Genomic DNA, 12,711 nt, shown 5'->3' with positions numbered 1-12,711 from the left:
TGCACAACCCTTTGATTATAGGTCCACTTCCATAGCCGCTAAGCCACCACTGCCCCTGGTATTAGTGTGTATAATTACACAATGATAAAATACTTGTATGTACTTGCATAATGGGTGGGTCTTCTGGCTATGAAAGTGTGACCAATGTTGACGTTGTTTAGACAGTTGGAAGAAAATGGAAGGTTGCTAGTTTGAATCCCTAACCGCCAAGATGCAGCTGAGGTGCCACTGAGCAAAGCACCGTCCTCATACACTGCTCCCTGGAGCATGCTTGGCTGCCCAGTGGTCTAATTTCCACATTAGTTGACTAATATGGCTATTTATACCTTCTAATTTCTTAACATTCCAGAACATGTTAAATGCTCTTAAGCTCAAAATTGCAAAATCAAATAAGTAAGAGTGAAATAAGGCAAGGCACAGATCTGGCCAAGGTTACAAAAAAATTCCACTGCAATTAAGGTTCCTAAGAGCACAGTGGAAGATTTTCTGTTTTAATCAGTTCTTTAATAGTAAAATTCAGATGTACGAACATATTTCAACCATGTTCAACTGCAGAAGTGAAACATTTTGGGTTTTGTCATTTTTGTGCTTATATACATTCTGCTGTGTGCTGTGTTGTCTGCAGACACTGGAGAAAGAGCAAGCATCTCAGACAGTGAGATTGCTGCACTCTCTGAGGTTCTGTTCACTCTTGACTCTAACAAAGCCACTAAATCCCAGCTCATCATAAACCCCCAAGTCCTCCTCCCTGACTCTCAAACCAGCGATCAGATTGATTTATCTCCAGAAAGGTTGGTACATTAACATTCCCAGTACTGTACAACCCAGACATGTAGACATGCATTGGATGCACTAACACTGATCTTGTCATGACAGGTTGTACAAGTTTGTCGATGAGAATCTGTTGTCAAAGCCAACATATGCAGCGCTCCTGTCCCTGCTGGACAACTACAACCGAGTAACGGGTGTAGCTGAGAACTTCAGCCCTGGACAGCTGGCAGAGCAGGAGGCCTTCCTGACTGAAACCATCAGCAATACAGCGGTTGGCCAGGAGCTCTACACCTTCCTCCATGGCAAACGTATGTGGCCACCTTAACCACAATCTACACACAAAACTAAAACACTAAATTATGACTTAAATCCAAATCCTGATCCTTGTCATTTTACAAATAGCATCTGTAAGAAGGTGGAACTACTGTCAAAAGGTCCTGACAATTTCTTCATGATTGTTACTGAAGTATTGCACACAGTTTAAAATAACATTTACACATACAGCATTTATCAGACGCCCTTATCCAGAGCGACTTACAATCAGTATTACAGGGACAGTCTCCCTGGAGCAATTTAGGGTTAAGTGTCTTGCTCAGGGACACAATGGTAGGAAGTGGGATTCGAACCCGGGTCTTCTGGTTCATAGGCGAGTGTGTTACCCACTAGGCTACTACCACTCTTCCAAGAGGTTATTGGAGTTGGGGGCACACACCACCTCCAGGAATTATTTCAATAAGGAAATAAAGGCCGTACAATTAGCAGATCCCTTTATTTGCAATTGGATGAATAAAGAAGGTACTAATTATTCATCAGTCAAATCTTTAAAAAATGAATAAATAGCCTAAATAGGTTAACTGGGGATGACAAGGAGGAGTGCAGAGGGGGAAATCTCAAGAGGCACCTGTGCAAAGTCACACAAACACACACACACTAAGCTCTTGATGATTACACAGATGTGTGCATGTAATTGTTCAGTCATGCAGTGAAATTAATTGGATCGAACCCATTTAAGAAGCTGGAGGACAAACAAAACAAAAACACACCTGTTCTGAAAACAATCGACAAAAAGACCACAAAAACTCTCTGTAAATTGTTCATAGGTCTGGGTGTGTGAGAGAGTAGGGTGGGGTTCCGACGACAATGGATGACAATTTTGAGAAAGATATTGGTGATGTACAAAGTTTTGTGCCACACAACTGATCTTGAGTATACAGAAGGTGAATACGTTTATAAGTCAGAAGTATACATACACTCATTGTGGACATTGTGTTTATTCACGTTGGTAACACAGTTAAATCAGCAACAAAGTTGGAATGGTTTTATAACATACAAGAAGTATTTAAGCCAGTCATGACAGAGAACACAGGAGCAAGTGTAGAATACAAAAAAAGGCCCCAAAACTTAAAACACAGGGTTCAAATGCACACACAAATGGTTTGGTACAAGAATAAGCCCTGAGTCCTTAGAAACTTTGTGGCTGTGTAGGGTGTTGCAGGGGCTGATTGGGGAGGACAGGTGCAGGAGAATGATGATGATGATGATGTTGGGAGAAAAAATGTGATCAGATCTTCATCCAAGTCAAATTGACAAATATAATGTTGTAAGATGGGGCGTCGCAGGACCATGCTTTTGTTTTTTGCATAGCGGCCGTCTGCAAGAAGAAATGTGACATTCCTGTGCCAATTGTTGTGCATGAAGATTCAACACCTCTGTTTTACATGCCTTTTGTCGGCCTCCCCCGAGCCAAACGTGTGAGGTGTTGGCCGTCTGGACCGCCTACCCTCTTTGTCCTGCCTAGACAGGAGGCCCCCGAGCCAAACGTGTGAGGTGTCGGCCATCAGGACCGCACACTCTCTTTGTCTTCCCCAGATGGGAGGCACTGGGGGTGTGACATCAGAAACAACAGGTTCTGATTGGTCTGTGACAACATCCTGTAGGCCAGTGACAACTTCCTGTAGGCCAGGGGTATAAAGGTCTGTTCATGCACAATTGGCACAGGAATTTCTTCTTGCAGACGGCCGCTATGCAAAACAAAAGCATGGTCCTGCGACGCCCCATATTACAATGTGCCTTAAATAATACCTAATAAATATATATGATTCAATTAATCAGATTCATTTGATGTCTTTACTGAGAACCATAAACAACTCATATTGCTAGTGGGGAAAACATGTGAACTGTTGAGTTAATGACCTCAGAAAATTGGAGCGAGGTGTTAGCATACCTGGAGGCAATGAGTTTGGAGTTTTGGCAATGAGATTTGACTTTGTACCACACAAGAAGAATATGTCTGTATATAGATGAAGAACTGACAGAACCAAATGTAGAAAACCAAAAGAAATTGTACATCTTTTTCTTACCACTGTGCATCTTTAATGGTTTAAAAATAAAAACTTGGTATGCAATTTTGAATTATTTGGGATCAGATTTACAATCTCAAATGTTTGCATCATCCCAAAATAATAGTATCCCTCATTGTCCCGGAATGTCCCTTAGCAAATTGCACCAAGATTTTGATAATATCATGTAATCCTAGCAGCTGCCCAATGAATATAATCATTTCCACCCCTCACAGTGTACTTCAGGTTTAGTCTTCAGGGTAACATTAGACCTAACCATTTCAGAATCTATTGAATTAGCACTGGCAGATTTTGTTCTAAATGCTTAAATAGTTTTGCTATATTAAATTACATTTATCAAACATGTGCTTTCATGTGCTTGGGAGGCATAATGTATCAGCATAAAATAAAATATGCTTGTGTTTATGTTTGCATTAGGCCTGTACAACTCTGAGGAAGAATTTAAGTTTGACCTGAAGATGATGTGGTTTGGACTTTACTCCCGACTCAATAACAAGTTGGATTCCAGTGGCTTTGAGCACATCTTTGCAGGTGATGTGCAGGTTTGGGACTCATTATCAGACAGAATGTGGACACTGATCTTGAAATTGATTAGTTGGAAGACAATTTTATAATGACTTACAAAACATAATTTCCATATTTTGTTATGTTACAGCCTTATTCCAAAATTGATTAAATGCATATTTTCTCTGAATTGTACACCCAACACCCCATAATGAAAAAAGTTTACTTGAGGTTTTGTCAAATTAATAAAAAAGAACTGAGAAATCACATCTACATAATTATTGCCATTGTCATAGAATGCTCCAAAGGCAAAAAATGTGTCCTCTGCATTTAACCCATCAGCCTTAGTGAACAGTGGGCAACCATGAAAGGTGCCCAGGGAGAATGCATGCTAATTGTTCCTTGTGTACAGACAATGAAGAATGGCAATAAAGTGTTTAATGCCTATGCTCCCTGCATTTGGAACAGCCTTCCAGACAATCTGTGAGGCTGAAAATCTTTAAGAACCTTTAAAAAAAAAACACAACACATTCTTTAACTTAACTCTTTAACTTGGCATTATCTTAATTACATTTAGTTTATTTAATTAATATGTACTTAGTTGAACTTTATTTGCATTCAGATTTGTATTTAGAAATTTCATTTCAGTTACCCCCCCCCCACACACACACACATTATTAAACACTTTGTGTAGCTATTAGCAAAAGTTTTTATTACTCATTGAAAGTAATACAATTTTTTGTAAACATATTTTTTTACAATAACAATGCAATAATTAAAATATAGAACCAATATTTTAGGCAGAATATAACTGAAGAAGAACGCAAATTTGTGTTAAGTGCCCCTCTGGGGGGAAGTGTTGAGACATTATCAACTGTGTATGTCTATGCACATAGAACACATCATATCATGATTTTACTCCATCTGTAGTTGTGATGTGGACTTGTGTATTCGCAGGAGAAATTAAGGGTGGCAAAGTATCAGGCTTCCATAACTGGCTGCAGTTTTACACGCTGGAGAAAAAGGGACAGCTGAACTATTACAGCCACAGTTTCAATGGCCCTGTAAGTAATCAGTTACTGGTAACCAGTAAGTAACCTGTCAGAAAACAGGTTCACCAGATGGTAAGTCAACAGGTTTGGCATTAATGAGAGATACTTCTTTCTCTAGTGGGAATCTTTCCCTGATGTCCTGGGCATGCAGTTTGAATGGGAGGACTTCTATAAGCAAGTAGGATCTGCCATCATTGGCTGTAGCCCAGAGTTTGATCTTGCTGTCTACAGCCTCTGCTACATCACTCGCCCTGGAAAACAGTAAGTGCGTGTGGAGTGTAGACGATCGTAATCATAAATGTGTATGTAAGATCACTCAGAGGGATTGGCTCTCAACCCAAGACTAACAATTTCAATGCTTATCTTCTGCCATGTCATGCCATGTCATGAGTACTGTCAAATACTATAGTATAAGGTGTGGATGGGTGACAGAGAGAGGCAGAGCTCTTATCGGACATAGCCAGTTTTTTTTTTTTAATATGAACAGGAGGAGATGCTCATAATGATCGTAGCAAATCCCTGCTTTAATTGCACATGTACAGGCACATCAAATGTTAGCCAGAGACCATCTGGATGATCCAGAGGAGGATTTGGAGAATTTCATGTGGTCAGATGAGACCAAAATAGAACTCGTGTTTGGAGCGGGAAGAATGCTGAGTTGAATCCCAAGAACACCATACCAAATGTGAAGCATGGGGGAAACATGATGTTTTGTGGCTGGACGACTGGTCTGGAAAGGATGAATGGGGCCATGTATTTTGGGCAAAAGCCTCCTTTCATCAGTGAAATGTGGCTGGATCTTCCAGCATGACAATGATCCCAATCTTTGCGGCTGGACGACTGGTCCAGAAAGGATGAATTTGGACCATGTATTTTGAGCAAAAACCTCCTTTCATCAGTGAAATGTGGCTGGATCTTCCAGCATGACAATGATCCCAATCCCAGAATTCATTGATCATAAGTATTCATTATTATGTTAACATAGATTATTTGCCCTTAGGGCACTATTTTTAACCTGGTACTAAGTAAAGAACTATAAAACAAGAAGAGAAAAACGCTTGGTAGTTATTTGTAATACATTTGTAATGGTTTGTAATTATTTTGGGTGGTAGTAGCCTAGTGGGTAACACACTCGCCTATGAACCAGAAGACCCAGGTTCAAATCCCACTTACTACCATTGTGTCCCTGAGCAAGACACTTAACCCTAAAACTGTCCCTGTAACTACTGATTGTAAGTCGCTCTGGATAAGGGCATCTGATAAATGCTGTAAATGTAAATTTTGGTCACATATAACATGACCTTGTATGAAACACAGACATTGTTACAGATCAAATACAGATTATTATTATTTTACCAGAAAGGCAATGAAGGAGTGGCTACATAAAAAGCATTACAAAATTCTGGAGTGGCCTAGCTAGTCTCCAGACCTCAATCCAATAGAGAATCTGTGCCCAGCGAAAGCCCTAAAGCATCACAACACTTGAGGATATCTGCTTGGAGGAATAGGCCTACACGCTAGCTACAATGTGTGCAAACCTGGTGAAGCTCTACAGGAAACATTTGAGTTCTGTCTTTGCCAACCAAGGTTAACCAAGTATTAAGGTGACCTTTTTCTATTCATGAAATACTTATTTTCTGCACCATATACAACTAAATTCTTTAAATGTGATTTCCTGGATTATTTTTACATTTTGTCTCTCACCATTGATGTTTACCTATGATGAAAGTTACAGACCTCTCTCATCTTTTTAAGTAGGACAACTTGCATTTTTGGTGGCTGCCAAATACTTCTTTGCCCCACAATAAAGACATGTACGTCTAGGTTCAGGGCTAAACACCTGGATATCTACCATATCTAGGGGATGCTGAGGCAGAATAAAACATCAGGACCTACATGTATTATCAAAGAAAAATTAACATCATGAGCACAATAAAAAGACTGAACTATGAAAGAACAATTTTCATCCAAATCATCCAGATCTACAGGCAATCCAACCACTTGTCTCACTGGATCCAATACCCTCCACAATACTTCAAACAATCTCTCCTGAACTTATTCCCTTCATTTCTCACGTCATAAATGGTTCAATTACATCTGGTCATGTACCATCCATCTTTAAAACAGCCAGGGGTCTTCCAATCCTGAACTGCTGATCCTGCGGATATCAACAACTTCAGTGTCTCATTTCTTTCTAAAGTCCTTGAGTGCTGTTGTGGTGGAAATTCTGCCGTCTGGGGAGCTGCAATAAAGGATGTCATCTGAATTGATTATCCAAGTTTATTTTACCGCGCACGGGGGGACCCACAAGAGAACTTTCCCCCCGCTTGATTACAGTTCACAAGCATTTATACATCTGGGGTATACAAGGTCGAAAAGCAAGCTCGCACCACATTGGACAGTGGCGCCCATCAGCATCACAGAACCTTACCTTTATCAGATTATGTCCAGCTTTTGCATCAACAAGGTCAGACCTAAGATACACAGTTGTCTTCTGACTGTTCCATGACCAAAGGTGAAACACATGGAGTGTTCGGCCTACTAAATTTCATGGAGTGTCTGGGCCTACTAAATTTTCCTTCCACGCTGTGTCTACAATCAGCTATCACTTCATCTGTCTCAGAACAACCTCCTAGATCACAACCAGTCTGGCTTCAGAGGTCATTCTACTGAGACAGCCGTTATGGCTGTTTCTAAGAAGCTACATGCAGCCAGATCAGCAAAATGCTCCTCTGTTCTTATTCTCCTCAACCTCTCTGCAGCATTTGATACAGTTAAACACAAGCATCTCCTGTCCATCTTGAAGAGACTTGGAATTCTGGGATCAGCATGGTTTACGTCCTACCTTGATGAGTGGTCTTACCAAGTGACTTGGAAAGGATCCACATCTGCTTTACGCGGACTGTTCTATCAAACTCTATCAAACACAACCCACTGCTACGCTCCCACCACTGGCTCCCAGTAGCTGCCGCATCAGAATCAAAAAACTGATGCTTGTCTACAAAGCCAAAATGTAAATGTAAAGATGTAAAACTGCAGATGAGGAACATGAATTCAGTGACATGATTGTTGTGAATGCATGGCAGTCGGTGAACACTAAGTGAAGCGTTAGGGTTAATGCCAGGGAGAAATGAAATCAGTACTTTCTGTGTTGTGAAATATATTTGGTTCCATTAAAATTGATTGAACAATATGTGAATTTGCCTGAAAGTTGCAAGTTTTCACACTTGCTCCAGTTTTCCTGTGCTGCCTTTTTATACTTGACACATTTTGAATGATCTCTTGAATGAATGAACTTGGCTGTCTGACCATTGTTGCACTCTGTCTCTGGCACATGACTCATATGTTAATAAGATATTTGAGAATAATTTCTTCCTCTATGTTTTTGGGCACATACGTGTGAGTGTTTTTTATTTTATGTATGCGTTCACCTGCATTTTCCCTTTTTTCAGATGCAAGCTAAGTCTTGGCGGGAAGCGTCTTATCATCCAGACATACACATGGGACAAGTCTACATACGGAGATGGCAAAAAATACATTGGTTCTGCCTACCCAGCCACGCCCTGATATTTCCAACATTTTCTCTCCATTCTGAGCCCTGCACACAAATTTCAGCAATTGATTTTTTTCCAATGAGATTGGGTTGATCTAATAATCTTTTTATTTGACACTTTTACAAAACACATAGCTCTATGAAATATACAGAATGCTTATAACATTGAGTTAACAGAAACAATCCAATAGTAATACCTAATAAACTTTTAAAATATGTGAATGTAATAACATGTCTCTTTCATATTTCATTTAGTTTTAATGTATTTATTTATAATCATTTTTAACAGTGAATAAAAAAATGCTGCAACTGTTATTTAAGCTAAATGATGCTCTGATGAATGAAAATATTTTTTTTTTTAAGTTAAATGTTGGTCACAGTTATTTAAAAAATTTTGTATTCTTCTCATTAACATGGCATTCCCAGGTTATGAAAAATCTGTTCTGTAATTTCCATCCTGGAAATTCCCTTACACAGAAATACTAACCAATAAACACGCACGCACCAAATAACGCAATGCAGGCTTTATAAATTTCAGCGTGCTACACACGGAAGAGAAACAGAGGAAGCAACAGGCAGAAGTCTTTTAAAAACATATCACCAGAAGGTAAGGCTTTTAAATGCAGTACAGGAGATAAGCAGATCTTATCAGGAAATATACAATTACATGAAATGTGGGGGGAGGTTAAAAATATCTAGACAGGAAATGTATTTGGTGGCATCTGTAGTCATATTTGTTGTATGTGCATGTTTGTGTGTATCTTCCTTCCTTCGGCTGCTTCTGTTATGGATTGCCATAGTGAATCAACCAGTGTGGTTGTCCACATAATTGATTTTGCAAAAGTGTCTTTAGACAGTTGTTTGGACAATTGTGAGTGATGTATGTGAAATCTCTGTTGTAGAATGTTGCAGAATGGGAGTGAGCTGAACAGGACTGACCCCTTCTCATGTGCATCGGCCTCAGTTGAGGCCTATCGCTATGTGGGGGTAGTATGGGGGTCTTTGGTGACGGTAGTGGGCACAGTGGGCAACATCCTTACCATCCTTGCCTTTTTCTATGGTGAGCGACAGTGGAAGATTGTGAAGATTTAGCTTCTGAACGTTTCTTTAACCAAGAAGTGTTTTGTTCATGCACAGACACGAGGCTGAGAACACGTTTCAACCTGCTGATCCTCAACCTATCACTGGCTGACTTGCTATACTGCCTGGTGCTCCAGCCAGTGAGTGTGGACTCATACCTGCACCTGCGCTGGAGAGGTGGAGCCTCCTGGTGTCGTGTATTTGGGTTTCTACTCTTCCTATCTAACTCTGTCTCCATCCTCACACTCTGCCTTATAGCTGTTAGGTATGTCTGTGTGTGTATCTGTTGATGTATACAGTGGTGGACAGTAACAGAGTAAATGTATTTTTTTGTTTGTATATATACTTTACTTTTTGAAGGTTCAATATCTTATTAACTACATAATGTATAATCAGTTGTTCCTTTTTAGCCTTATGACTTTTCCAAAATATGATTATGTTTCACATGCATTCTGTGCAGCTGATTCTTTTATTTGGTGATTCTGGCAGCCGATACCTCCTCATCGTATACCGGTCCACTGCGGTTGGCCGTCTGCTGTTCTCTGGGCGTGGCCTGATGTTGTTGATTGCCTGCACCTGGGTTGTGGGTTCAGCCAGTTTTGCCCCCCTCTGGCCTGTGTATGTCTTCACACCACAGGTGAGTGTGGGAGGAACTCATGGAAGGAGATTGGCCTTTAAATGTTTAGGGATCCAGTAACGGCATGTTGGATCATGTTATTAACCTTGGTCACTCGATTGTATTGTAAATCTACGGTGTTTGTGGATTACAAGCTAATCCAGTGCAATCATTTTCTGCACTACTGGTGACATGTGAAAAGCCTTATTTTAGCAATATTGCAATGCAGCTGTGTATTGGTCTGAGTAGCGTCTGAACAACGGGATGTGCTGTTCTCCATCAGGTGTGCACCTGTAGCTTCCACCGCACCAAAGGACGTCCCTACACCACAGTGCTGTTGCTGCTGTACTTCCTGCTGGGCTTGGGCTGCGTAGGATTCTTTTACTTCCTTATCTACCGGCGCGTGCGCGTGGCCTCTAATGCCCTGCTGCAGTACCGGCCCAGTCGCCGCTCTTCTCGCCGGAAACGTCTCGCAAATCAGGGGCCAGCAACTGACGACAGTGGCATCGTCGATACCTCCACCGCCACACAGAGCAGTGAGGTTATCAGCCAGAATAATCCTGAGGCTGACAAGTTGGGTGGGGAGCCTGAGCCAAACCCCGGCACAGTTAAGGTTGAGTCATGTAGTCGCCTGGAAAAGAAGACAACATTACCAGAGACAGTGGTTCCTGCTCCAGCTCCAACTTCGTCTCCAGTGGCAGATGGGGAGTTCAAGCGCGTCACTCGCATGTGCTTCACTGTCTTCATGTGTTTTGTGGGAAGCTTCACACCTTTCCTGCTTCTTAACATGGCAGACAGAAAAGGCCATGCACCCCAGGCACTGCACATGCTCTGTGCAAACCTTACCTGGCTCAACAGCTGCATTAACCCGGTCCTGTACACAGCTATGAACCGGCAGTTCAACCAGGCCTACAGAGACCTGGTCTACAGAGCGATATCTCCATTAACAAAACACCACTAATGCACACACACTCACAAAAATCTAATTTAGCACAGTGTTTCTCAAACTGTGTGCTGCGGAGCCTCGCCCCAGCACCAATCCAAATCGGTCTGATTCCAGTGCTGTGTGCCCCTCCCCATCCACTTTGGTTTGGGACGGTCGTGTATGCAGGCTGACATGACTGGTCCCCAGGACAGAATTGGCCACATTTTACCACAAAAACACTCTTCACCCTTGGAGCTGTATTCCCACAGAAGTATTCCTTATTATGTTAACATAGATGATTTGCTCTAACCCTTAGGGCACTATTATTTTGGTCACATATAACATGACCTTGTATGAAACACAGACCTTGTTACAGATCAAGTTTTTTTTTTTAAATTATTTTACCTATTTATGTAAATCCTGATGACGCTGAACCTTACAGTAGTGAACAAGCCCTGACATGCATTATGGGTAATATCTCTTGACCAGGGTTAAGTAGTATCGACTACACTGCCATAAATGTTTTTAGTAATGTATTTTATACAAGAAGTCATATATTAGAATAAATATAAACGTGTCATTAAGTTTTCTTTTGAAATACGTCTGCTTGTCCATGTCAATTACTTTTTGCAAGTCCGCATAATCAAGAATAAAATATAGACATGAATATTATTTCATATTGACTATCCTTCACAACTGCATTTGAGTGCATGAAGAAGAAACACATTATTGTAAGCAGTCGCATCACTTACAGCTAGTAACTGGCAGCAAGAATATTATTTTATTATATTCACTGTCATCTACACCTTCATCTGAGCATGTGAAACAGATTTATTTTGTATTGTTAAAAGTTGTATTCAAATAAGTAAATGTATTTTAAATACCATACTATTGCTAAATTGACATCGCTATAATCGTATAATCTACATTAGTAGCCTTGATGGGTCACAAGGTTAGAAAAACACACAAACAGTGCAATTTCCACTTTCACTAAACCTCAAACAGATCTCTCACTTCCTCACAGTGCTACCTACGTTTTGGTATGTAGACATATTGGTATTTTACAAGTCACCCAAGAAATGATATAAAGGAAATTCATTTCACAATTGCCCTTTCACAAGACTTCCCTACATTATTTAGTAACTAAAAGAATAAGGAAATTCCGTCATGAGTAGGAACATGCTGTTCCTACTCATTTATGACCAATCCAATCTGCAGCTTCCAGAGCCCCTCCAGAGCACACACAACATAGCATATTTAAGCAGGGAGGTGCCGATGTGATCACACTCCGTACCAAGTAGCATGAATACTGATTTCCCCATTCAGGTAAAAAAAAAAAACATCTATCACTCAATGAGTCAGGACATTTGTCCTGCAGACTTAGGGTTGATTCAGAAGATCCTTTGTGTGCCTATTTACATTTGTGGCATTTGGCAGCCGCCCTTATCCATATCAACTTACACATGCTTTCATGTTATCATCAGTCAAGTAATCAGTTGTGGTTTTCTAGCACTCCAACTATTAATACAATCATTCAATTCAGTCCATTGTAGTTTTTCTTAGATGGGTCAGATTACAAGGAAGAAGTTTACAAAATATTCTCTAAAGAGAAAGGTCTTAAGCTTCCGTTTGAAAATACTGACCTCGAGGGAGTTCATTCCACCACCTGGGGGCCAAGACAGAGATGAGTCTAGATGAGTGCACCCCTCATACCTTCAGCAGTGGAGGGACCAGACGAGCCGTACTGGAGGGTCGGAGAGGGCGAGGTTCAGTGTGAGGCAGGATAGCTTTGGCTTTGTAGGCCAGCATCAGTATTATCAATTTTGAAAACCAGCCATTCTGTATTAGTT

The 12,711-nt window shown here is 40.7% G+C and overlaps 2 protein-coding genes across 2 annotated transcripts; both read left to right on the top strand.

The window, feature by feature from the left end:
• Positions 1–591: 591 nt before the first annotated feature.
• endou (endonuclease, polyU-specific) lies at positions 592–8,442 on the top strand (the record flags this gene model as incomplete). Its single annotated transcript, XM_028961077.1, has 6 exons — positions 592–791; positions 877–1,079; positions 3,549–3,662; positions 4,593–4,699; positions 4,806–4,948; positions 8,140–8,442. Coding segments are annotated over 6 exons (882 nt in total), but the record flags the coding sequence as incomplete, so codon positions are not given.
• A 257-nt stretch (positions 8,443–8,699) lies between these two features.
• On the top strand, positions 8,700–11,533 carry gpr84 (G protein-coupled receptor 84). Its single transcript, XM_028959147.1, has 5 exons — positions 8,700–8,847; positions 9,143–9,300; positions 9,378–9,585; positions 9,810–9,957; positions 10,220–11,533. The coding sequence occupies exons 2-5, from the start codon at positions 9,144–9,146 to the stop codon at positions 10,895–10,897; spliced, it is 1,191 nt and encodes a 396-aa protein (XP_028814980.1). The 5' UTR covers positions 8,700–8,847; position 9,143; the 3' UTR covers positions 10,898–11,533.
• The last annotated feature ends 1,178 nt before the right edge of the window (positions 11,534–12,711 follow it).

This window comes from Denticeps clupeoides, chromosome 2 (genome assembly GCF_900700375.1).
Source record: "Denticeps clupeoides chromosome 2, fDenClu1.1, whole genome shotgun sequence".
NCBI lineage: Eukaryota > Metazoa > Chordata > Actinopteri > Clupeiformes > Denticipitidae > Denticeps > Denticeps clupeoides.
The sequence above is the reverse complement of the archived record's forward strand: the minus strand, read 5'-3'. Positions and strand labels throughout refer to the sequence as shown.

Bases quoted from the DNA above. Each gene is read 5' to 3' on its own strand.
- gpr84 (XM_028959147.1), top strand. From the start codon at position 9,144: ATGTTGCAGAATGGGAGTGAGCTGAACAGGACTGACCCCTTCTCATGT. The intron at 9,301-9,377 runs GTGAGCGACAGT...GTTCATGCACAG, and splicing joins CATCCTTGCCTTTTTCTATG to ACACGAGGCTGAGAACACGT. The intron at 9,586-9,809 runs GTATGTCTGTGT...TGATTCTGGCAG, and splicing joins CTCTGCCTTATAGCTGTTAG to CCGATACCTCCTCATCGTAT.